This window comes from Kryptolebias marmoratus, linkage group LG16, assembly GCF_001649575.2.
Source record: "Kryptolebias marmoratus isolate JLee-2015 linkage group LG16, ASM164957v2, whole genome shotgun sequence".
Classification (NCBI taxonomy): Eukaryota; Metazoa; Chordata; class Actinopteri; order Cyprinodontiformes; family Rivulidae; genus Kryptolebias; species Kryptolebias marmoratus.
This window is the reverse complement of record NC_051445.1, coordinates 16,085,491-16,111,180: the sequence shown is the minus strand read 5'-3', so window position 1 is coordinate 16,111,180 and position 25,690 is coordinate 16,085,491. Positions and strand designations below refer to the sequence as shown.

General features: G+C 43.1%; 1 protein-coding gene across 2 annotated transcripts in view; it reads right to left on the bottom strand.

Moving 5' to 3' along the window:
* LOC108245966 (HIVEP zinc finger 3) overlaps positions 1 to 25,690 on the bottom strand; it is a 52,512-nt gene that overhangs the window by 10,419 nt on the left and 16,403 nt on the right. The window contains exons 2-5 of one of the 2 annotated variants that reach the window (XM_017433238.3): positions 14,031 to 14,162; positions 2,828 to 5,165; positions 2,241 to 2,527; positions 96 to 2,111 (exon numbers count right to left, since the gene is read on the bottom strand). In XM_017433238.3, the coding sequence (XP_017288727.1) occupies positions 96 to 2,111; positions 2,241 to 2,527; positions 2,828 to 4,814 (4,290 nt within the window). In that variant the 5' untranslated portion in view covers positions 4,815 to 5,165; positions 14,031 to 14,162. The remainder of the gene's footprint in view (positions 1 to 95; positions 2,112 to 2,240; positions 2,528 to 2,827; positions 5,166 to 14,030; positions 14,163 to 25,690) is intronic. The other variant, XM_017433239.3, reaches the window with a different exon arrangement.

Sequence of the window (25,690 nt, the reverse complement as noted above, 5' to 3'; positions counted from 1 at the left end):
TCATCTCAACAATAACTTTAATACCTGACAACAATGCAGCTTTTTGAAAAAAAAATCAAAACAAAACAAAAAACATGTATAGTGTTTATGCTTACCTCTGACATCTGTGGTGTCCCACTGCTTGCAGGGGCCTTTTTCTCGCTGGCGGGTGTCGTGCCGGTGGCCATGGTGTACGTCTCAGAGCTGTGCTTCTGTTTTGAGCACAGCAGAGAGAGTGCTACCTTAGTGCTGAGGCCTGGCAGGTTGGGGTTGTGAGCACTGATGCTCCACGTGGAATAAACTGAGTTGCAAGGGTCTCGGTGGGCAGAAGGGTTGGGCTTGACATACTTCAGGTAGCACCAGTTAACTGAGGTGGAGGTGTGGAGGCTGGGGTATGAAGACGTGCTTGGTCTCTCGACACCCACGTTTGCAGTTGGCACCTCTTCTTTTTTATGACTTGTCGTCTCAGTTGATTTTTTCTCTCCCTCCTTATCCTCTTTGTTATTTTTGCTTTGGTCTTCTGATTTTACAGTTGTCACATCTACCCTGTCTGGTTGCTTCTTCTCTCCTCCTTCTAGTGTTTTCTCAGTGGCTTTATCTTCTTCTTCTTGTCTTACCTTTGGTTCTACACCTTCCTCCTCCTCTCCTCTCTTATATTGCTCCCCCTCTTCTTCCTCTTTGACCCTTTTCTGGTGACGTTGAGCCTCAGTGCTGAGCTCCAGACTGGCCGCTGGAGAAAGCATGCGTTTGCTACCTCCTGGCCCCAATGGACCATATCCCTCCTCAGAACCTGAGGTTAGCTCCTTTGGCAGAGACAGAGGAAGAAGGCTCTTGATGTCAGTCGAAGGGACCTTCAGATAGGTTCCCTGCAGCTTATCCCGTTCCATTTGGCTCATGATGATCATAGCTGTGCAAGAGGTTGATTCCTGTGAGCAAGTGGAAGCCAAAATTTGGGACAGGGTGGTGTACATGGCACTGGCAAAGGTAGGTCTATGAGTCTGGAGGCGTACTGGCACTACAAGGGACACTACAGGAGTAAGCTGTGCCAGGCATGTGGCAATGATTGGCTGTTGTTGGTGGTTTGGGAGGGTTACAAGAGATTGTTGCGTAAGGGAAGAGGGCATGGAAGAAACAGGTGGCCTGCAGTCTGTGGTGGATTGGGAAGGAACGTGTGTGGTAAGTCTTGAAGGGACAGGAAAGTACAGAGCGTGGCTTACTCTAGTCCTAGAGATTGGGAGAGGAACTAACGGTGGGAGCTGATGCAGTGGTATTCTTAACCGTTCTGGAATATGGATCTGAGCTGGGTGTATCTGTGCAGGTGGAGTTCCTGTGTGTGAATGTAAGAAGGCTCTGTGGATAACTTGAGTGGACAGTACTTCAGATATTGGTGTTGTGACAGGGAACAGCTGTGATAGTGATCCTCTTGGGAAAGCATGCTGACCTCTGGGCTGCAAAGGGAGCACGTCCTGAGAGGGTGGGAAGATGTGTGGTTGTAACAGCTGCAGGGCCTTTCCTGGAGCCTCAGGGTAGAACTGGGAGCTTGCTTCAGCAGTAGAGTAGTGGGAAGGATGGTCAGAGTGGGAAGGACCTGGTTTTGGACTTTCAGTTCTGGTCACTTGAGAAATGGTAGCCCCAATATCCTGCTCAGGTTCGCCTAAAGTGACCTGCTTTACAAGAAGAAATTTTCTTCTTTCTTTCCAGGAGGATGTGGACTGCTGAGACGACAAGGAGCCATAGTCAAAGGACTTACTTCTTGTCTCTGAAATCTGTTCGGTTTGCTGTGGGCTAGCTGGGGCCTGCTCTGAAGCAGATCGCCTCATCTCCTTGTGGCTTTGGTGGTGTTGGTGTGAAGCAGATGGCACTGTCAACATCTGGGAGCTTTGGCTGCCTGAGGCCCACACAGCCAGTTCTGGTCGGGCTGTGTCCTCAAAAGAAGCTGAAAGGCTTGAGATGTTGCTTTCTTGACTGGGGCTGCGAGGCAGAGATAGAGACTCGAAGCTAGACTCCCCAGAGGACTGAGAAGCTTCTGCCAAACGGAGTCTTTTCTTCTTTGGTGGCAGCTTCTCTGCAGGTAGCTGGGCCAGAGTCTGGCTACGCTGAGGCCACTGGAACTCCTCGACTTTCTCTGGCTCCTAAGACAGAAATATAGCTTAACTTCAACTCTTTAGTGCAAAAAGGAGCACTAAGAGCTCAACTGGTCAAAAGTTTTAATTAAAATAAGTAAAACATTTTGAACTAAAAAGATGAAAAGACTCTTGTACCTTGGATGAGGATGCTCTCACTGCAGGTGATACAGAGGGCATGTCAGCATCATGTTCCTCAGTCACAAGGATCTCCGGCACTTGAATGTTTGGCTGACGGATGAGGCGTGATGTGGGTGGGGATGGTTTTGGCTCAGGCTGTTGTGTTGGCTGATCCTCTCTGAGGTCGGGTTCCTTGCTTTCCATAGATACACTCTCTTGTTTCTCAAAAGAGCTAGTGTGTTGGATGACAGAAACACCCTTCCTGTCCTGCTGCTGCTTGTTTGGCTCAGTCTGTAAAGTAACGCCTTGAGACAGACATCAGAAAAAGCAAATAAGCTCTCATCATGATACATTGCTATGAAGTAGAACAATCTGGGTGTGTATGAATGTAACTGCTATTTATAGAACTATACTGTTTCACAATGTAGTTTTTCCATTTCCATGCTAGTTAGTTAAAACAGTACAATAGATGTATATATTGTTATCTCTATGTCTGATCTGGTTATTCAAATAATTTATGTCAAGATAAGGTCTTGAAAGAAATAAATGTTTTGCTTCTAAAAGTAAAGACATTCATTGAATACTACAAGGATGCATAAACCAACCTGAGAGGGCTTGGCTGTGCTCTGGTCTGCTTTGAACTGAAATGAGGCCTGAAGAGCTGCCTGACATGGGTACAGTTCCAGGGCTAGGAGGATCTTCCTCGAGACTCTCCTCTTTCCTCCTCTTCCTGACAGCCATATCAAGTGCTCGGATTTTAGACTGCATCAACAGAGGACGATTATCCCTGCTCGCTTTACTTGCATGCCCAACCTCTTGTTCTTTTCCAGGGCAGATGACTCTGTGAGCTTCGTAGTCTTCACTGTGTTGAAAGCAGGATCCACATACTGAACATTCAAAGCTCTTTGGACTCTTTTGCTGCTGTTGTGACTGGTTGGCTGATTCAGTGGCTCTGGATGAGGAGGACAAGGATATGGGACTGGCCTCTTCCAACATTACCTCAGCTCCAAGGGGAACTTCTATAGCAGGCTGGCGTCTGAGCATACGATGGTGGGCACCTCTCATCTCTGCCACCACTGCCTCCTGCTCATCAAATGACTGGCTAAGACGGTAACCTCTTGGAGACATGGTGACTGAGATGAAGGGTTCTTCTTGGCTGGTAGATGATGGCAACGAGTGACTTCTATGAAGAGGCACTGCTGACAGCTCCTGCGTTCCTGATGGATCTGCCTCAGGGTTCTGGAGGTGTCTCAAACCACTGGTTCCTGCAGTTTCTAATTTTGGATCAAATGCGTAGGGATCTTTAGGTGCTATAAATTTGGGTGACTCCGTACTGCTCTTTCTGGACAGAGAGGAACGCCTGGGCTTGACACTGTCAATCTCACTTGTGTCTACAACTGCTTCGTTGATCGTGATGAGCTTGGTAATGTGTTCTATTACTTGAGTTTTGGGCACAGCAAAAGGAATGCTCTTCTCCTCAGTTCCTGAGGATGAGGAATGTGAAGGATGAAGTTGCTGCTGGTGTGGACTGCGCTGCTGCCCTCCCAGTCTTCCATACTTCCCTAAAATAATTTCTGCATAGGTTTTGGCACTTGAACTGGGTGGGCTAACTTGGGACAGGTCAGTACTACCTGATCCAGAAAAGTAACCAGACTCTGTGCTGCCCTTACTACCAGGGCCAAGGGAAGAGGATGAGGTGGAGAGGGAGGATGGAGGGTCATCTGGAGAGACCAAGGGGCCACGTTTTCGTTCACTAAGCCTCAGTGCCAGTCTTTGTTTGACAGCTTGGGAATCCTCAGGCCTATGGCTCTCCTCTGAGCCTCCAAGCCGCTCCTTACTTCCTTTCTTCTGTTGTCGGAGCATCTCCTTAGAGGTCGGTTTTCTATGCTGGCCCGTCTCTTCCTCAGACTCAGTGCTTTCTCCCTCTGTGTGCTCGTCAGGATCTTCTCCCACACTGCTCCCCTCTGGTCCGCTCAAACTTGGCTCATCACGACTGGATGCAAGACCTACTTTAATGCGATGGGCATGAGACTTGCGGTGCTTGTACAGGTTGCTTTTGGTCTTGAACGAAAAGTCGCAGGGACCACAAGGGTAGGGTCTTTCTCCTGTATGAGAACGTATGTGCTTCTCAAGAACACTTGGCTTGGCACATGGACGGCCACAATAAGAGCACACATATTTCCCTGGTTTTTGTGGTTTTTTCTCCCCCTTTCTGGATGAGCTTAGACCTTCTAGACCCTCTTGACTGGAGTGAGATGGCACCCCATGACCATGTTCACCCTGGGTGGAGGAAGTAGAGGGGAGGGATGAGGTTGCAGAGGAAGTCATGGAGAAAAAACTGCATCCTGAGGGACCTGGGGTGTCTGAGTGCTGCCATGCTGCTGCTTGTTGTTGCTGTAACCGAAGCAGGTCAGTACGTTTGGGTTGGCGATTTTGTAAGCGGCCCAGGGCTCTGTGTACAGGACGAGGATTGGGAGGCTGCTGGGGCTGCTGAGGTGGACAAGATCCCAATGAAGATTCAGCTGTTACATGCTGTGGCTCTTGCCTTCCAGAGCGCTCCCCATTAGCCGGACGGCTGGGCTCAGCCTCCATAGAGTGAGGAGGAGACCTCACTGACACGTAACAAAAGGCTCTCTGAGCCTCATTGGTCCAACTGCATGACAACAGAGAGGTCAGGGGCAGGGGAACCTTGACAGACTGAGCTGTAAATCAGAATGGAACACCTTTTTCAGTGTGGGCCAAGAGTTATTCAAGAGGGCCAATTGAGGCATCATTGAAAAGTTCCCTGGAGCTGCAGAGATATAGATAAACATGAACACTTTGTCTGTGCAAAGCAGCTAAATTTTTGTTGACCCTCAGCCATTTTAATAGTCCTCCCAAGGTCTTCTCCACATCTCCTTTGTTGGTTGTTAAGAATGGTAGATATTCAGCTTCTGAGTGGGTCTAAAAGAAAACAGAAACACAGAAAAACATTGAGTCACAAAAGAGAAAACATGTCAATGCTGTGGATTTGTTAGGTTTAATTAAAAAGGTTCAGTCACCAAGAGCTATGGATAAGGGTTGTAAATTGCCATACAGAGTTCATTGTGACAACAAGTTAAAATTAGAAAATTAAATTTCATTTTTAAATTTCTATTTTTTCATTTCTAAATAAAAACTCCTTTGGTAACTAAATAAGAGCTAGAAAACACTTTAAAACAGTAAAACAATGAGTTTCATTATTTTTTTAATCAATTGCCTAGAGCCAATAAAACAGAGGACAGCAACACTTTACTGTGTTGCCCCTGTAGAAAAGAAGGGAATAAGTTACAGGAGGCTGTCTCATGGTTTAAACAACTACTGTATATTTTAAAGCAAATTTTTAAAAGGCTTAAAAGGAGGTGACATAACACTGATCTTGCAGAAGTTCTGTTAAGCCATATATTTTTGTAACTCAGCATTGATGAATTTAGTTATGCTTAAAGCTGAATTGAAATCAAATCTAAAAGAATTGACATGCCATGTATGTTATTTAGTCAAACACATCCACACAACATTGCAGAGACCCGTTTTTTGACCTAAAAGTTAAATAAATAGTTTTTAGCGTTTTAGTCAATAATTTCCGAAATGTGGGTGATTTGTGGGGCACAGTGCTGTTCTGGGTTCATGATGAGTGCTGTGCCACAGTCGGCCAAGAACGCCGCAGGAAGAAGAAGCCTTTTTGGAACATGAAGAAAATGCCAGAGTAATGGCAACCATACCAGTATGAATCTGAACCAACGGCTGGATCTCTGGAATCAGATGAAAACTCTTCAGATTCAGATTCTGATGATCACCAGGACCGTCATGGCCGACAAAACAATGCGCATAACGACGGAGTTGGGAACGTGGAACAGTGAGATCCGATTACCCCCAGATCGTTGTCATAACATCATTACACAAAACTGCAAGTTAACATAAAGACGGCAGGAGAGAGCTAACGTTGCTAAAAGGAAGCTAACCTGATGCTAATGATGCTAACCAGATGCTAACTCGTAAACAACATTAGCGCACTTCAGAGTAGCGTTTATGAACTCTCACACCAGAGTAAACTAATCAACAGCAGGTTCAGAGTATGACTTTTGTTTAATCACACATGGATTGTTTATATTTTTTCATCAATAACAAACTGTTCTGAATCACAAACTGATCTCAGGCTGTCGGCCTGTAAGCAGCTCAGACCTTTTAATGACAGCGCGCGTTCGTGTCATGTTAGAAGTAAAACTTCTTGTTACTCATCTCCTCTGTCCTCCTCCACATTTGACTGGCAAAAGTTCCTATATTTTTGGCATGATACCAGCTCACGGCAGTAATGAGGGTTGGAGCGGTGCTTCTCTTTGAAATGATCCGAACCAGAGTTCTGACAGTAATTCCCACATAGGAGTGTATGGGTCTAAATCTGAGGAAGGTTTTTAACTTTTAGGAAACCAAAAAATTAAACTCCAGTGGTATTTTCTGGCTGGTTCGAACAATTAATTACAACGAACTGAACTATAATGTACCGGTATTCATCCACTCATTGATGAACTGCTGAACCTCAACGGCTCAGCGGACGTCACACTTCTGGGCTGGTCACAGAAAAAGCCAAAAACAACCAAGTGGTTTCTTCAATATTCATAATTATCAAAAAATATAGTATTTTTTATTTTTAATTTAAAATTTCTACAAAAAAACAAACATTTTATGGCTATATTTTCACAGATGTCGGCTTCAAAACAGGTTTCCGTTCAGCTTTAAATATGCAGTTCACGGCATTTCCCCCACTTTTGTCACTAATGTGTCATCAAGTACAACAGCTGTAAGAATGACTGTAGAACATATTCAGCCTGATTAGACTTTTTTTGGTCTGCTGAGCTCTCTGAGATATAAAACAAACAAAAAATAACTTTATCTGAAACTCAAACCTTTCACCTAGACACCATCCCAACCAGACAGTTAGAGATTTTTTTTCCTCTTACTTAATAACCAGTTGGATTAATTCAACCCTTCTATGAATATAGGCTTTTTATAGTTGTGGTAATTACACCTTTACTTATAAAAACTCACAATTAGTTCAGGAGTGTTAGCTAATAATAGATCTACATCCATACCATTTTGAATTTTATAGTTCTTGAAAAAATAGCTGCAAATAAAGTATATGACCATTTGCACAGCAATGATCTGCTTGAAGAGCTTAGATCAAATTTGGGAGAACATCAAAGCACCGAAACATTACTAAGAGTTACATTTTGGTCTCAGATGATGGACTTGTGTTTGTGCTTTTGGATCTTAGTGTTAATTTAGATACAGTCAATCAATTTTTACAGAGATTTAAAGATGATGTTGGAATGCAAGGATTCACACTAGAGCGATTTCAGTCTTATTTATCTGATAGAGCTGAGAATAACTGAGAAAACTTTGAGTTATTGTTGACCAAGATGTCCCATTTAATTCAAAATTCAAGTATTTAGGACTGCAGTACTGCCAAAATCCAAAACATTTGGTTTCAAAGTGATTGCACTTTGCAATGCACTTGTTACTAAAAGGCAGAACTTCTATTAACAAAGTAATCTAAAAATGTCTTTAAAAAACTCCCGCTTTTTCAAAATGCTGCAACAAGAGTTCTGATGAGAATTAGAATCAGATTTTTTTTTTTCATCATCATCTCCCTGTAATATGGCAGGTAGTTACCCCTCCTGAGTTTAGTTTTGTTAGAGGTCCATTTTTCTAAAAAAAAAAATAAATAAATAAAAAAAGACCTAAATTAAATTTGTTCATTTCCATTTTCATTTGGTGCAGTGCCCTAATACAGCTTTTGTTGTTAATTTGTACTGCATGAAACTGAAAGGAAATTAGGACCACAAGGGTTCCTGATGAAAGCAGTTTACAAAACAAAAAAAAGAGTTATAGTATAAAACCAAAATCCTTATTGTCTTATCAACAAGCTTTGTTAAAGCTGTCTAAAAAGACCAAATTCTGTTAAATATAGCTGCATTTCGTCTTGCAGTATTGAAAAGGGTCCGTGTTGTAATGAGAACATTTGCAAGGTAGTTACATCAGCAGCACAATATTACTCTCATTTGTTCTTGCTTCTGTTTCTATGAGGATAATTGGCAACGCTGCTTAGCCTGACATGACAAAAGGACCCTTATAATAAATCTATAAAGGTCAAGCTATTCTACTGTTGTAACATTTTGAGAAGGCACAACAATGTGGCCAATACGAAATATGAGATGTGCAATACCACATGACAAGTAAACACTTCTAAACCACCATGAAATTAGACAAATTTGAAAATCTAAATTATATTACTACATGAAAACAGGCTTATCAGAATACTATCTGATCCATGACTGATGTAGTCTGCGGGAGTTGGAGAATCAGAGCCTCAGTGTTAGGGCAAAGAGTCAAAACAAATGTTTGGAAATACTGCCTATGATTATCTGATCTGGCGGAGAAGTCGGGGTGGATTTCTATTATCAAAGCTGCCATGTTTCATCCGAAAGTCCCATCAAAACTTTTTATGCCGCCCACATGGACGGCAAAAGACTGCTGTAGTGCGAGTACACTTCACCATGTTGCTATTATTCTTGGGCAAAACCCCATACCAGATACTTTAGGAGAGCTTACTAAATACACACAACATCTGGAAGGATATGTGAGACTATAATAAATGAAAAAATGTTTGGTTTTTGGTGAAATGGACGCATACAATTTGCCATCATAGTTCTTAAAAGAGATTCAACTGAACGTCCTGGATTCCCTATGTAAGGGGGATTTACAAGACTTCTACAGCTGTTTAATTTATAAAATTTTATATCATCAGGGGGAGCTACTCAGATATTACAAGGACTTTGAAGGACTGGGTGACACAAGGATGGTTAACCTTCCCATTAGGAAGGTCCCAAACAAGAGGCTTATCTGCATTATGGACAAGGTGAATCCAGGGTTTGTATAATTATACTAGGTCCAGCTAAAAGCCTGTAAGTAGGTCTAATGTTAAACTCAATATTATAAAGTGTAGCTAAAATATATGGTGTATTATTTACTTGACCCTATTATTTGTATTGAAGATACAAGGGTGATATGTGGTGGTGACTGTCTTCACTTTAAACATAAAAATGAAACTGTGAAGATTTCCCTCTGGTTTGGGAAACCTCAGGGTCTCGTCTCTGCTAATTGCAGAAAATGTGGTACTGTTGGCATCTTTAGGCCATGACCTTCAGTGAGCAATGCGGCGATTTGTAGTCGAGTGTGAAGCGACTCGGATGACAGTCGGCTCCTGTAAATCTGACGCTACGTGGGTGCAGAGAGTTATAAACATTTTCATACAGCCTATTGTCAAGCATGAGATAACCAAGTTTGCCGTAAAATGACGCAGGTAAACATAGAACACTTGATTCTCTGATGTATGTTGGAAAGGCTTCATACTTCTCATATCATGCTGCCACCAAGCTGCACAGTTTATGAGGCCAATAAGAGAATCAAACTCTGTTGTGAGGATCCTGTGAAACCTTTTATCAAGATGGATCTATTGTAATATTTCCCACTTACACAGTGCGAGAAAGCTGTGTTTATGAAGAGCTAAGAATAGCCGATCACAAAGACTCAGAGATGAGGCTACAGCGAAACCTCCTTTCTTATCAAGATCAATGTGCTGTAATATTTCCCACTTACTACAAAGCCCTGCACTCAGTCTCAACTCAAGACATGGGATTCTTGTACGGCAGCCAATAAAAGCACATTCGGGGGAATGGTCAGGGCCAATCATAACATTTTCAGTGAGCAGCCATGCCTGACTGCTGACAGTCCCAGCACAGGCTCATCCAGAATATCCTTCACTGTATATGACACTGATACCATCTTCAACTCCCTCAACCCCGTCGCACTTTGGAGATGAGTGCTTTATAAAAGAGGCCATCACGTGCGCTCCCTTTGTAGCTGTAGATGTACGCAAAGGTGCGACTTTCCCATAGAGTGAACTTAGACGCAACATGCACATTTTCTTTCTCCGAAATAACAGATATGAATATGAAGGAGGACTAAAAATAGACACAAGAAACGCAGAGAAAGAGGAAAACAACCGATCCAGTGGCTAAATAATCAGACCCAACAGAAGAATGCAGCTTATGGTGCCAGTGGTGACAATGCAGTAATGACAGGCTTTTTTATAATGAGCAAAACACACACACACACACAGAGAGTACAGTCAGCCTTCATTAGAGCCAGTGGAATAAAAAGGAGGAGAAGAGTCACCTTTTCGTTTGGAAACAACTTGACAAATTCTTGGCTTCACATTTCCCCACATCTGATGAGAGCCAATCATCTGTCCAGTGTTTTTTTCTCTCTAAGCAGCCCAGTCTTTCATTACAGCACATTTTCAGCGACAACACTCAGCCATTACACAGCAGAACAAACCTAAAAAAACATAAAGATTCACTTCTCTTGTTTTCCTTTACCTCCTTCTCCTCCTCCATATTTTCATGCAACTTTATCAATCCTGGCAATGTTGAGCCAGGGACTCACCCGTCTCCAGGATGCACCGTAATCTCACAAAATTCGATCCTAATTGAAAAGGGTTGTCAACTACACCCAAAAAGCAGGAAAATCTGGATACAATAAGAAGAAAAGAAAACACAAGTTGTCTTCCTCCACACTGCTTGTACCAAATGCCTTTGTTCATATCTAAGAGTTTAAGTTTAATGATGTCAGAACTGGCTGTTGACGTGGCCCTCAAACAGGGCAATTAGGAGGTTTTTAAGGTTGAGAAGAGGGCTGCTTACATTATTCATCGCAGTCTAGACTGCCAGGTCTGAGCGAGGAAACGCAGAGCCAGAAAGATGAAGGGAAAGGAATGCCAGACCGTAGCCTACATGAAGACAAAACCACACACACACACACACACCCTGGAGCACACGTACAACCTACAGTACTGCTCCCCTCGGAATAAAGCACACAGCAACGCCAAACCTACTCCGGCAAATATGAGCAGCCAATCGTCTGGAGAGCCCCTAGGTGAGCTACGCTGATCTGAGACAGGGGTTTTCCTTTCCCATAATCCTCATTTCACAGAGATGACTTATTAACAATGGTGCCTGTTACACACAAAAGCACTACAATGCACTTAAATAAGCTGATTATGGTCGAACAAGATTACGACGAGAGCTCAGACAAAACACACGAGTTATGTAAATGCGTCTTCTCTTACTGGCGAGGCTGGGGAAGGGGGCGTTCTTCATTCTATTTTTAGGCTGAGGTGTGAGCAGGAAGTTTTACAGCGTTAAAGAGATGATTCAGATATTTCAAAGAGGGGTTCTGTGGCGAAGTTATAAACAATTAATATCTTAACTGGTAATTCTGACCAGATTGACGAGCTAATGGCTAGTTAATGCCCAAGCTAACAGCCAAGATGAATGACGATTGCTGTCCTTTTAAGTACCTTCAGTTTAAAAAAAAAAAAAAATCACTGCTATCAATTTGATATTACATAATTTTAAACATAGAATTCAATGATTATTAACTAACTGCACTTTGTGTGCAGCGTGAGGCACTTCCTGCAGGAATATCTTAATATTTCTGCTGGAATAATTGTGTCCTGTGAAATTGATGACAATGCAAAAGTTTATAACATTTAATTTATAAAATTTTGTGATTGGACCTGTTTTAAGACAGCTGCAGTCTTCTTCGATCTTAGCCATTAGCTTGAGACAATTGAGTTTCATTTCTCCAAACTGAGGTTGTTCAAAGCGCTATCTACAACAAGTAAGACAATAACTGTTCCAATAGAATCCCACTTCAAATGATCTGAACCATCCCTTAAAATTCTGTTGGCTGCTGGTGTCAGATTAAAACTAACAACGTTAATATCAGCAGACGTTGTCAGCCACCTCAGCCACGCTCTGAACCGCTGTTTTGTGAATTCCCAGCACAGCATCGCAGTTTGTGAAGCGATCTGTTGTGCAAACTGGTTTCGGGAGTCTCCTCCTGAAATGTGATTAATGACTCATCCGCAGAGACGAGAAGACAGAATAAGGAAGGACGTGAACGTGCGGAATGCGTGCAGGGGGGGCTTTGTCAGCAGAAAGGGGCTCTGACGAAGCTACCCGAGGGATCCCCCACGCACGGAGGAACTCGCACCTCATCTGCTTTAGGCGCACGCGCACACATACCGTCACACAGGCATCGAGTTCACCAGAACTGTTAAGTTCGAAGAGTGTAAATGCCAAAAAACACCGAGCTCAACTCCAGATCAGTCGGCGGTGCTCGAGTTCTGCAGTGGTTTTACGGTAAACCTTTGTTATTGTCCATAGGAGAGTATTCAGATGGGGGGGGAGAATTAAAAAAAATTGCGGGCCTAACAGATAAATCATCTTGTGCTCTGAGAACAGATAAACCTTCCTCTGTGCTTTTAATAGTATAAAAAAGAGACACTCATTTTATTAAAACACATCTAAAAAATAAACCTGACAAACAAGCAATATTAACACACACACATCTCTCTTCTGCGCTCTCTCATCCTGGTGGTAGCCTGGCTCACGTTCCCATGGAAACCGTCCTACTCTGAGCAACGGCAGATGGAGAGGGAGCTGGAGGTCTAAATTTATCTCCCAGCATCCTCTCTGACTACAGACGCGCGGTGACAGCAGGAAGTGAGGTGGGGAACCGAGCTGACTCTGCGTGCGCTGACAAGCTTGGCGTGACCCCTGACATCGATGTCCCCCCTTCGAGTGGTGACGTTTGGATGTCGACGAAGCAGCTCAACGTTTGATACTGTACAAGCGCTTCAGCGGCATTCTCAGACTCAAGCGCAAGTTCAATCGCACCAAACAAACAAAAACAAAATATGTCAATCATATTCAGAAACACCAACTAATCACACAAGCATCCGGACAAACGAAACCAGGCATCAGTCAAAGAAGAGACCCTCACAGGTCGAGCTTCACACCCATTGAGGGATATCATCGCCGTCAGTGTGCGCCGAAGAGCACAAAGTCTGACAAAACACTGCACGCTAGAACTCTGCCTCCGTATCTCGCTGTACGTCTGAGGCAACAGGGTGTAAAGAGAGATTTCACAGATCTCTGCTAACCGTTCATGTGTTGATTCTGATTCCACAAACTGCAGGTCGACAGCATTCCTTAAACCCAACAGGATGAAGCTGAGGCAGGTAACACACACATACACACACACACCTCAGCAGCAGGAAAGGATTACAACACAGGGTGTCAGTGATATCCAGGCGGCTATAGGTGATATAATCAACGGTTAAACAAAAAAATATCCCCAAAGCCTGAGCTAAATTGCAGGTTGTTCAGTTTTCCACCTATTTAATTTGCGGTCAAGACCTTCACGGGTGTATATATTCTGTGTTTTAGTGGTTTTAGGTTTGTTAGTTTGAATTATAGCTCAGAATGCACTTCAAAAGGTAACGAGGAGAAGCTTCGACATTACAAGTTTTCAATAGTTAGGAAAAAAAAAGGAAAACATCAGGCAGGATATGCAGAGTCACTGTTTATTTCTACCTCATTGTATAGTTGTGATTTTAAATTCTTACAGCGTCAAACCTGAAATAGTTTAAAAGTTTTTGCTCTACCTCTACCGGTTACATAAAGGAACAAGTGAAAATCCCTAAACCCAAAGTACGATCCCTGAATTTTAGCTCAGATGCTAGATTATAAGGTTAAAAAAAAAACCAACATTAAATTTGCATGGATAAACCACAAAGTGGAGCAGTTTCAGATTGTTTCAGATAAGAGAGGAAAGAAGCGGAGAGTGTGAGCAGGGCGCAGAGTGAGACGGAGTTTAGATTACCTGACAGAGCAGACTGGTCTTCCCCCTCAGAGACGCTTCACAGGCACTGCGAGACGAGCAGGGAGAGCCAGAGAGTGAGAGCGGATATGACTGCTTGAGTGGGTGTGTTGCTGACAGAGAGGGAGAGAGAGGCTAAAAAAAAAAAAAAAAAAAGAAAAGAGGAGTGATGGAGAAAGAGGGAGAGAGGAAGACACTGAATGAATGATTCCACTGTACAAATATGAGGAAGAAAGATGGTGGAAGATAGAGCAGATCTTGGGAAAAAAAAATCACCTAATTTCACTGCAGCTGTATCACCATTTTGCTGCTGTTTCTTTAAGTCCAACACATTTGTGGCACACTGCCCACAAACCAGATTACAAACAAGTCTTACATGGGGTTCCCCCCCCCCCGCCAGCAACAGAACCTGAAGTCGCTTCCTTGCAGTCGTCACCTCATCAGCCAAAGCATCTTATTGTAAAAGGAGTACGTGACAAAATGCTTCTGAACACGCCTGGGTTTATGCAAGTCCTCCGGCTTCATCCAATGAATTCCAGAGTGGGATCCATTCAAACGAGCCCCCCGCATTACGCGGAGCTCTGGCCGGGCCTATCAGCGGAGAGCGAGGAAAGGCGACGGGTGGGGTGAGGGGGGGGGGGAGAAAGAGAAAGAGAAAGAGAGAATTGAGAATGAGCGGAGGTCCTGCTGTTCCATAGAGACTCGCCTCACTGGCAGAACGCAGGAAGTGTGAGTCACACGTTCTAAAATAAACACGCTCACACAGCGACGAGCCGGCAAGTCAGAGTGAGCGGGTGGCAGGGCTACTGATCAGAGGGAAGGCAGGCGGAGAGGACATGAATCCGCGCAGGCCAGCAACACGTGGTGGCCGGGTGGGACTCACAGCCAGGAGATGGGATGAGTCAGAAGGAAAAGATGATCCTCTTCTGCTCTAATTGTGCCCCTTATGTGTGTTTTTCCCCCTTTCATGCTACTCTGCTTAATCTCTCGTTCTTTATCGCCTCTGTCCAAATGTTCCAAATTTATGCTGCCCGCTGGAAAAAGGTGTGAAAGGTGGGCGATAATGTCTTTCCCTGTGTTTGTGTGTGTGGTCTTAGCAAAATATCTCATGAACCACTGGATGGATGTTAATGAAACTCTCTGAATGCGCATCTTTAACTGATTGACTTTTGGAGTCAACCCAATTCAAGTTAGCTCTCTCAGCTAATCAGTCTTAGCAAACACAAACATGGCTACAACTCTGTCAATTTTACAGATATTGAGCTAAAATTTGATGTGGTGGCAGCTGAGAGTCATTCACAACTCGTGCTCTGAGCGATAACAGACTGTGTAGGATATCGCTGTTTTCAATGTTTGACCAGTCATTTCTTAACATAAGATGATCCATGAAAGGCAGCAGGCATTCCTTCAAGAAATCTTTAATTTTGTGTTTCCTCTTGTTTTTTTGCTTCAGTCAATAGGAGTTGTTGTTCCGATCTCGGTGGTCACCCCTGGCTGAGGGCAGCTGATGGCTGAATGTTGTGCCGGGCAACACTCGCAGGCTTCGCAGCCCCTGAGCTGCATTGTGTCAGCCTGAATGGCGCTCATTGTCATCCTCTGCGGCACACACCTTCCATACTGTACTTCCCTGTCAGGGATCTTCGCCCATCCGTCATCCCTTTGTCCTCTGTTCCTCAGACCGAGGGTTTCTGACGAGAAGGACCAGGAACAAAACTGCCACTGTGGCGATGATTGACAGGAAAGTTGCTTAACGAGAGGAAGGAGCGGACGGCCGATACAGAGGCTGGTTATAAGCCGGTAGAGAGTGGCCGTGCAAACGGCAACACAGGAAATAACAGCTGGGACGGCTGGAATCAAAGTGCAATGATTGTGAAGGTGTGAAACAGAGTTTTCATTATGCTATATTAAACAGTAACCATATGCTCCCCCCGCTGGCCCAGAGGATTTCAGACTTACAGTACATGCAAAGCTCTTCTCATTTACTGTAAATGGAAACAAGGACTCCCCTGTGGTACGGTCACGTGAGAGCCATTTTCTGTGTATTGAACACACCCTATATGTTATAATGAAGGGAGAAGCAACACCTAAAATGCAAACAACATGCTTTATAAGAAACTCTGTGCTGTTTTGGAGCGGCCACAGACTGTAATTTCCACCGAATGAGTGGTTTGTGCATTTACAGACAACCATGCAGATGACATATTTTTGGACTTTCACCCCATAAAGTGCAGACGCTGTGGCAGTAAAATGGGAAAATATGCAAGGATTCAGAGACGGTTCTCTCTGTTCCGAGGGCAGATTATTTCAGACATGTGGTCTTCCAGTAAACTGAGCTGTTCTGTCTTTCTGACCGTGGTGTTATGATAGAAACGAGATCCATTTAAAGAGGGACCCTAATTCAGTGTCTTTCAGCCACTGGAGCTGATTCTACCTGTTTGTATTTAGCTATAAAAAAAACAACTGGTGGTTATGAAAACACCCAAATGGAAAAAGCGCTTTGACCACTATATCTGCTCATTACTCAAATAAATGCACTTTTTCTGCAACATCACTTTGTTTCTACTCTTCTCCTCAGAAAAAAAGAGATATAGAAACACCTAATATAATTTACCAGAGAGTATAACCTCTTTAACCATAACCTTTAAAATGAGTAAGGTGTAAAATCAGTTGTAAAGTACATCTGCAACTGTTTTTATGATCTATATGCAAAACGTAAAAAAAGTAACTAAAAAAGGTGTGAAAAATATTATCTTTTTTTGTTGCAAAAGGTCATTACTGGTGTTTCAAATCGTGGTAAAAAATTTGGGGAGAAAAGCTTTTCAATGCATCCCTAAGATGAGTTTTTTGTGGTACAATTCACAGGCTGTCGTGATTAATTAGAAAAACAAAACACATCTTAAAGTCGTTCATTTCTTTTAAAGTGGGCTTTTAAAATCCACAGCGGCTCTTCCTAATTCTTTAAGACTGAAGTAGTTTTAATATGTTAGAAACCCACTTTGGTCTCGGCCCCGCTGCTGAACCAAACTTCTAAAAGTTCTGCAAAGTCGTGCTCTTCAAAGAGCTATCTACAACAGGTAAGATATTAAATGTGCATAACTTTTCCATAGAACTTGTTTCGAGGAGGATGGACAAGTATTGCTGGCAGGAGGACAGAGTTTATAGAGAAAGGTATTCTGCATTGGTAATAGATTTGAACCTTCATCGTTCTTGGTTAATGAAAAAAAAGAAGAAATATTTGTACAAATTCAAATTTTATACAATGTGCTGCAAGTTTAAATGCTTCCAGCTGCTTTAGATGCATGTAGATGGATATCAATAAGGTTCAAAACCTTTAAAGCACCCCTTTCCAGTTCGTAAAAATCAAAGCCTCGTCATGTTCCCCGCTAGATACGACGTTGTTCTTTTAAAAGTAAGCATAATATTCTGGTCGACTTCCTGTGAAGTCTGCCGGTGTTTTGTGCCAAAAAAAGCCCTCCTGTCATGAGAGGCCTCCCCGTCACAGGAAGTGCTGTGTGATTGTCACAAGGGTGTGCAGTCCTGTCACGTGGAACAGCGCTGTGGTGCTCATAGACGTGTTTGTCTTTTAATTAACCCTGCCATGGCCTTCGAGTCAAGTGGAACCGAAGTTACAAGGGCATCTCATCCTTTTTTTTCCAGTTACGAGGGCTTCAGTGGGGTTAACTTACTCAGGTGTGGTTGATGAAGATTATTTTTTTTTAAAAGTGGCAAAAATCTGCCAAATTAATCAACCGACTGATTGGCCAGTTTACCTTTATTGCTCAGCAGATGTTACAACTGAATATTGAAGTACAAAATTTGTTTTACTTTGAAATCTTAGTTATCCATCCATCTTCTGCAGCTTCTACAGCTTCTACAGACCTCCCTCTCCAGCTCCTCCTGGGGGATCTCAAGGTGTTCCCAGGCCAGAGAGGATACATAATCCCTCCAGGGAGTTCTGGGTCTGCCCTGAGGTCTCTTCACAGTGCCCAGCAAACCTCCAAAGGGAGGCGTCTAGGAGGCATCCTAATTAGATGCCTGAACCATCTCAACTGGCTCCTTTCGATGTGAAGGAGCAGCGGCTCTACTCTGAGCTCCCCCATGGATTTTGGAGCTCCTCACCTCATCTCTAAGACTGAGCCGATGGAAGCTCATTTCAGCTGCTTGTATCTGGGATCTCATTCTTGATCTCGATCGTGATCCAAACCTCATAATCATCGGTGGAGGTAGCTGGACCAGTAAATCAAAAGTTTTGCCTTTCGACTCAACTCTTTCTTAGTTATGTGTTTTTAGTTAGAGAGAAGGATGCCATTTTATTAGTCTTTTCTTCACAGTTTCTTTGAACCACAGGAATTGCAAAAGTCCCTCTTTAGGCTGCTCTTTACCCACTGAGATCTCATTTTCACTCAGACAGGATACTTATTTTTTTCCACATGTTGCTGACTATCATCATACGTCTCAAGGAAAGCATTACACTCTGAAAAGAGCGAGCAGGAAACACATCCACGGCATCTGTGAGGAGTGCTTATTGGTAATTTCATTCTCAGGCTATCGTTGCCATTTTGTAACGTTATTGTAGAGTCACTTATTACAGATATACAATATTGCCGTATGAACAGTTTTCAGAAAGAAAGATACTGTAAAAAATGCACTTTGGAGACTGGTCAGTGAACAGCATTCAAAATGTTCCAAAACGTTTGTAGGGGATTAACTTCCTCTGGTGAACTGCAGAGGCTGCCTGAATTTTGAACATGTTCAGAGAACTTATGCAAAAAAAAATTCTCTCAAGAGTCACAGAGTTGTCGCAGGTGTTATAAACACTTCTCAATTTAGTTTGTAGAGCACTAAAGCTGCCCTTTGAAACCTGCCCAGGACCTTTCCTCTGACAGAAACCATCTGAGGCTTCAACTCTGTATGTCCAGGTTTAAAAACCATGACGATAATAATCAATAATTTTTTTTTTTAAAAACTAGTCCAAGTCTGCCCGCCTTCATTTGAAAAGTGCACTCCAGCAGATTTAATTATAAATGTGGGGGTGGCTGCAAAGCACACAGCGATCTGAGCTGGGCAACAAAATAATGTGCAAAGCCCTGATTGCAGTTTCGTGAGCCGTGCACACAAAAGTGGGATGTGATTTTCAGAATTTACTCTTTGCAACTGAAACTGCAAATTTTGCCTATTTGTTTTGGCAGTTCTGAGTCACCAGCTAGCCTAAGCTGTGGCTGTTGGAGATTAGTTGACAACTTAAAACCACAAGAAAATTGCATTTTAGGCCATGCGCATCATTTCCTTGCCCACACTGTGCCCACCTTGACCCACTTTGTACGCCCTCACGTTTATGATTTAACCTACTAGCTGCAAGAATGTTTTGAGACATTTTTTTTGGAGACTCCCTCACGAGTCCCTCTCATTCGCCAACGGATCGGCGAGAAACCACCTTTAGGGACGGCAGGAAATACATTCAAGCCGATAACAGAGGTATCTGTCAGCAAGAGTTCATGTGCCTTTTGACAGCTCCGAATGAAGCGCAAGTGGTATGCAAATGAAATAAAAGAGTGACAAAGCAGAGAGGACGGAGGGGGAGAGGGTGAGAGCGGATAAAAATAGAAAGAGGAACTGACATTTTCAGAAGCTGTCCTCCTCGTAGCCACAAGTCTCACTGATGCGTGGATGTTAAGATCACAGACCCCACTCCCTCTCACGCAGCTTACTGTACGCGTCGTTCACAGTCGGCTGCTTCAGATTTGCTTTCTCCCCGTCGCGATGCGAGCAAAACCAAGGCCTCGCTGCAGCGTCGTGATGAGATGACCGTAGTTTGGTCATTAGATGTAGACCGGGGAAATACGCAGCTCCGCTAGCAGAACTATAGGATGAGGCGACTACAGCTTTTGACAGGTTGTTTCTAGGAAGGCTGCAATGTTTTATGGTTATAATTTGTGTTATTAAAATCTGCCCCTCCACTGGTCGGTGACAACGGCACCTTGATGATGGAGTCCCACGGTGAATTCATCTCGTGTCAGCAATAACTTTAGTGCAGTTATTTTTGTTTTCGCTGAAGTGATCGATTTTTCTATGAAGTCACCCTTGTGGATTCCTCCCCACTGATGGGAAAGCCTGTGCTACTTCCTCTTTTTGCAGCTGTGGTGCCCCATCCTGTGTGAGGCTGCAGAAGCTACACCCCCTTTCACCCCCATCTGTCTCCGCGCACGGCCCGGCCCGGCCCGGCGCCGTACCTTATCTGCACATCTCAGCTAACCTGCTACTTTGTTAATTTGAGCCGCTGAGCCGGAGCTGTTGGCGCTTTCACTGCCGCCTGCACAAACACAGCCAGGAGGGAAGAATCAACAGGTGGGGAAGCTTGGCCCGAGTGTGTTCAAATAGCGCGGACCAGGGCCGCAGAACGGATCAACACGGCCTCCTCCCAGGCTGGCAGAGGGTTATCTCTCTGATCAGGGAGTTTACGCCAAGCCAGGCCGGTGCAGGTAATTGCTACCCGCAGTGACAAACAACTCAATTCAGCCTAAGCGGCGGTCTAAAGTTTACTCTCCCTCCTCCGCTGCGAGCCCCCGCTGCCCATTCTGCCCCGCGCCTTATTGAATTAGTGGCCTGTCAACAAAAATTCTGATACATCAACCAACGTCTCGTCAAACTCCCCTTCAAACCTAAATTATATACACACACAAAACGTGCGATAGCCCATATGTTTATAGACTTGGTTTTCTGAGAGTGGAGGTGTGTGTGAACGCCTGTGTTAAACAGAGAGACGATGTGAGACAGACTAACAGGACGGAAGAAAAAAATTAAACCCGAGCGTGAAAATGTGAAGGAGGGAAAAACACAGGCGATACACAGAGAGATGATGATGGTTGTATGCGGTCATTTTATCAGCTTTACGATATGACCTGTAGTCATTTGACAGCGGCCTTGAAAAGGCTGTCAAACACGTGCGAAGGTGTTCTGTCTCCATACGTGAAGAACGCAGCTCCAGAGCTGAATGACAAAATTCAGCTCTGGAGAATGCGGTCAAGACAAAAGGAAATGGTGAAGAGAATCTGCAAGGGAACCAGAAACATCCCTGAAGGTTGCACCACTGTATGCTGAATCACCTAAACAAGAGGGAAGTTACCGTAGTAACTATGCCAGGCCTGTAAGTGGCGCTGTAACAGTACCACAAAAATACAGCAAAAACAGGAAACAAGAAGTGAAACGTGTGCATAAAACCCACACGCCAAGTGTGAAATGCAAACACAACGAAAGGAAGAGGACGCCCTTGAGTTGTAGGTTAAATTAGAGGTGGGGATGTGAAGTTTTTGTTTTTAAAAGGTTGCATTTCGGCTGTCGATGTGAAAACGCAAAAGTGGCATTTTTTTCACTCCAGAACCTGTTTTCAAAAAATACAGCTTTGGGGTTCCTAAAATTCCTAAAAAAATTGTGTCAGAAGGGTTGAAACAATAAAAAAACTTCTTAATATTCACAAAAATGTTCCGGTATGAACGAGGCCCTAAGTTGCAGCACTTTCACATTCAACCTAAATAGTTTAACTCCAGGAATTTTAATTCTGCCAATATTCCTTGTGAATACACCTGGTTTGTTTCTTTTTTTTTAACCTGCGAACCATCTGCAGTTTTTCTCAGTATGATTAGGTGTTGTTTTTTTTTTTGTTTTTGTTTTTTTAATCATTTTAGCAGCTATCAAAACACAGTGGGCATAAATGGGAAACTTGTGTCGAATTTTTTTTTTTTTTACTAAGCGTTACTATCTACAAAGAAGTACATTCAGAGTATTAGATCTGTTGTTTTAAGAAGAGGAAAATTTAACAAGTTTTTTAATTAACCTAACTTCCATTCACCTCCACTGGACTGAGCTGGAGGTAGAAATTTGAAAAGATCCACCAAGAAATTATCTACATGAATAATTAGAAAAGTGACATTTTCTGTTGAAGCAATTTTGAATGGGGCTTTTGTGGAAAGATTAGGAGCAACTAGTATCTTACCTGTTGTAGATAGCTCTTTGAATGAACTCAGTTTAAAGAATTACAGCTGAATTCTGTCTTCCACAGCCTACCAGTGTCTCATTAAGGTGTTTTGCTTGTCTGTCTGTCTAGAAAACCTATAATAAAAGAAGTATTTCACATGTTCTGTTGCTTATAAAATCCAGAAAAACATTTGTTTGATAAATGAAGTAGGTTCTACGACAGAAGATGGGTTAAATTATTAAATTATCCTGCTCTTGTGCCCGTCGGATTTTCACAGCAACAGTTTTCCACAGCAGTAAGTTTCAGAAAGACAGCGTCTGTGTCCATAAAGACTGGGATGTCAAGAAAAGTGTCGAGACTTGCACTCTTGCTTGGTAACACACAGTGATAGTGACAACCAAGAGCTGTTACTACCCAGTTTATTTACCACAAACACATTCTGCCTGCGACACACTACAGGGCGGCAGAGTCGCTGTGAGCTGAGATTTTTTTCTCATCATTAACACGTTATTCCACTTTTAAAGGAATCGGGGGCCATATGGTTCAATCTACTGAAAAACCAGCTGGCCTGCTTTGCATTAGCAGACACAGAAATGTGTCAACAACTGCTCTCTTTGTGACTGCGAGGTGCTGTCTAATCCGACCCCTGGGGAAGACCGCGCTGACCGCTCTGACTTCTTTCCAGGGTATTTTTATCAAATCAATTTCACCACGAACGCACTGATCCTGACTGCACACTCGTCGTGGATTAATGTTTCTCTCGACGCTGACCATCCAAATCGCAAACACGGCTCCTAAAAGTAATCAAGCACGAAGGTTGAGCGACCTGCCCCTTGAGGGAATGAATGGGGGGGTGGGGGTGGGGGGGCATTCCCCCAGCTGCCGTTGCCTCCGAAAGATCTGATGTGGGAGAAATCAAAATCCGACAAGCTAATGCTCACACACTCCTGCTCCCATCTCACTCATCCTGAGACCTGCATCCTCCTGCCTGTGAGCCGGATGGTTTGAATATAAAGCACAGAGACAAAAGGTTTCCTTAAAATAGCGACGCTGTCTGCAAAGTATACTGCAGAGACAGGCCCAGAAAATAAAGCGAGAAATAATGGGGGGGGGAACGGCAAGTTGAACAGAGTTCTGGAGAGCAGCTGATACAGTGATGCAGTGACTAAAAACATCGATTTCCTGTTAGGATTTTGCCCGGTTATTTGTCATCCGATACAGGGCTGAAGCACCGTCTCCGAGCTTCGCTGGTGCCCATTTGTCGATATACACACGCAGGAGATCATTACGCGTTACCTCTGGGAGCGTTTCTCCGTTTGAGCAAGCTCTTTATGTGCTACTAAGTCATCAGATAATATATTAATCACAGCGTAACCTTTGGTTCGTGATTCGTGCACCTCGGGGTCGTAAACCAGGGATCAAAACGTCCCAAACTGAAGAAACTCAGGCAGAACAACATGGAAGCTCCAAATATCAGTTTCAGTTTGACGGCAGAACCTTTACTAGACCTCCATCTTTATTTATTTTTTTTAACTAGAACTCAAAATGATGACCTTAAAAGTGCAGATATCTTTCATAGCCTGCGGCCTTCTCAACACTAACAGTTTCTGCTGCATTTGCACCTCTCACTGACATGCAAGTGATGAACAGAAAAACTGAAAAAAAAAAAATTCTACTTTTGTGCATTCGTGTAGACTTGACAACTAGAGATTCGGGGAAATGATGTTGCTGCCTCTGTTGCACATACCTACTGTTGGCTTGTGTGTTGGAAACAGCAACAATGAAGTATTTGTAAACAGTTTGAGTCGCTTTGCCCTAACGTTTGTCGCAATTAAACATTACTGAAACATTAACCATTACTGAAAAGGTTAACGATTAAGAGGAAATGGCGAACGGCGAAAGGTAAAACAAGCCACCACAGATGTTCTTTCTTTGGATCTTGATGCGTTTATGTCCTCATTATCATCAGTTACCGGAGATGCATGGATAGTTCAAAGGATTTGTTGGACTTTTTTGTGGAACTTTTACTTCTTTATAAATTAAAAGCTGCTGATTGTTCTAACAATATGTTAGAAGTCAAAGTATTATTTCAGCCAAGAAGTTTCCATTGCCTGATTTCTCCTGACCATATAGAGCTGAGAGAGGCCAGCGTGCACCATGACATTGCTTTCCTGGACCTTGTTTTATACAAATTTCTGAAAGGAAAAAGTGATTCATTATTTTTGCTTAAAATGCACAACAATGAAGTAATTAGGGCTCGAAATACATACGAATTGATGTTTTATGTGTATTTCTAGGCTCGTCTTTGCAGAATAGTATTGTTTTTCACCCAAATGAACCACCTGACACTGCAATTTCACTTTTGTTTTGTTTGTGTTTTAGGAGAGCAAAGTTACACGAAGCTCATCCTGTGGCATCAGATGTAATAAACACAATTTCTCATAATAGGATTAAAATAAAATACGTCAAAACGACATGACAATGTTTCTATGTGTAGAAGTCAAAACATGCTGCAGCTGAAAACGTTTAATTTACTTTAAATATCTGGGGGGGGGGAGGTTTATTTCGATGCAGGGGAGAGTAGGGATACAATGAGTTGAATTGAAGTCGAGGCAGAGGAGGTTTGTAGTTGAGAGGCAGGTAGAAAGATTTATTTTCATAAATAGCAGCCAATCCCTTCAGGGTGTCGTGGATGGGACCTTGACACCGGCGCTGGAGGAGTGAAGCTGTTTAGAGTGCAGTGACAGGAGTGAAAAATGAAGCAAGTGAAGTAGTTTAATATTTCCCCCTGGTCTCCGGCTGAAAGGCCTGGGTTCGGTAAGAGATAAATGCTACTATTCTTCAACTAGGTAAGAAAAAAAAATAACTCTACCTGCTTCAAATCACCTTTAAAGCTCACCAATTAGGGCTATAGAACTCAACGTTTTAATTAAATTTTAAAAAAGGGACAGATTTTTGTGTTAAACTCAGGTAACTGTGAACTTCAGAGAGCCGGATGTCCACAAGCAACCGTTCGTCTGTCTGTTAGCAAAATATCTCACAGATCAGTGGATCTGTGGTTTTGAGGAAATTTTCAGAAAGTTTTCAATGCATGCGTGTGCACAAAATGATTAACTTTTGAAATCAACCCAGTTCAAGATGGCTGCCACAGCTAATTAAACTGGCTCGAACCAAGTCAGTGTTGCAGATACTGAGTTCGATGTCATCAGGCCCAAAATGCTCAGCGTTTTATAATTATTTACTTATGCATCCACTTGACACGTTAAAGATATATTTAAAGTCATCCACTTCCTCAAAAGAAAACTGGTGAGAAAAATAAATCCACAGCTGACAGGTGGGCTTCTGAGATTTCTGTGGTCACCAACTTTCAACTCAACCTTCTTCAGTTAGACAGTTTCTATTCATATAAGAAAATAATACACTCCACTTTAAAGCAATAGTTGAGAGCTTCTGAAGCAGGGTTTTTGGGGAAAGGTTTGCGAATCATAACTACCTTATCTGTTGTAGATTAAACTGCGATCTAAAAGGTTTTTACGTTTGAGACTGAAGTTGTTTTGAGTTGCCAGCAATCTTGCTCGGATTAGCCATTAGCTTCTACTAAATTCTCCAAAACGAGATCATTCTAAGAGCTATCTGCAACAGTTAAGATATTGATTGTTCAAGACCTTTCAACAGAACCCCACTTTAAAAG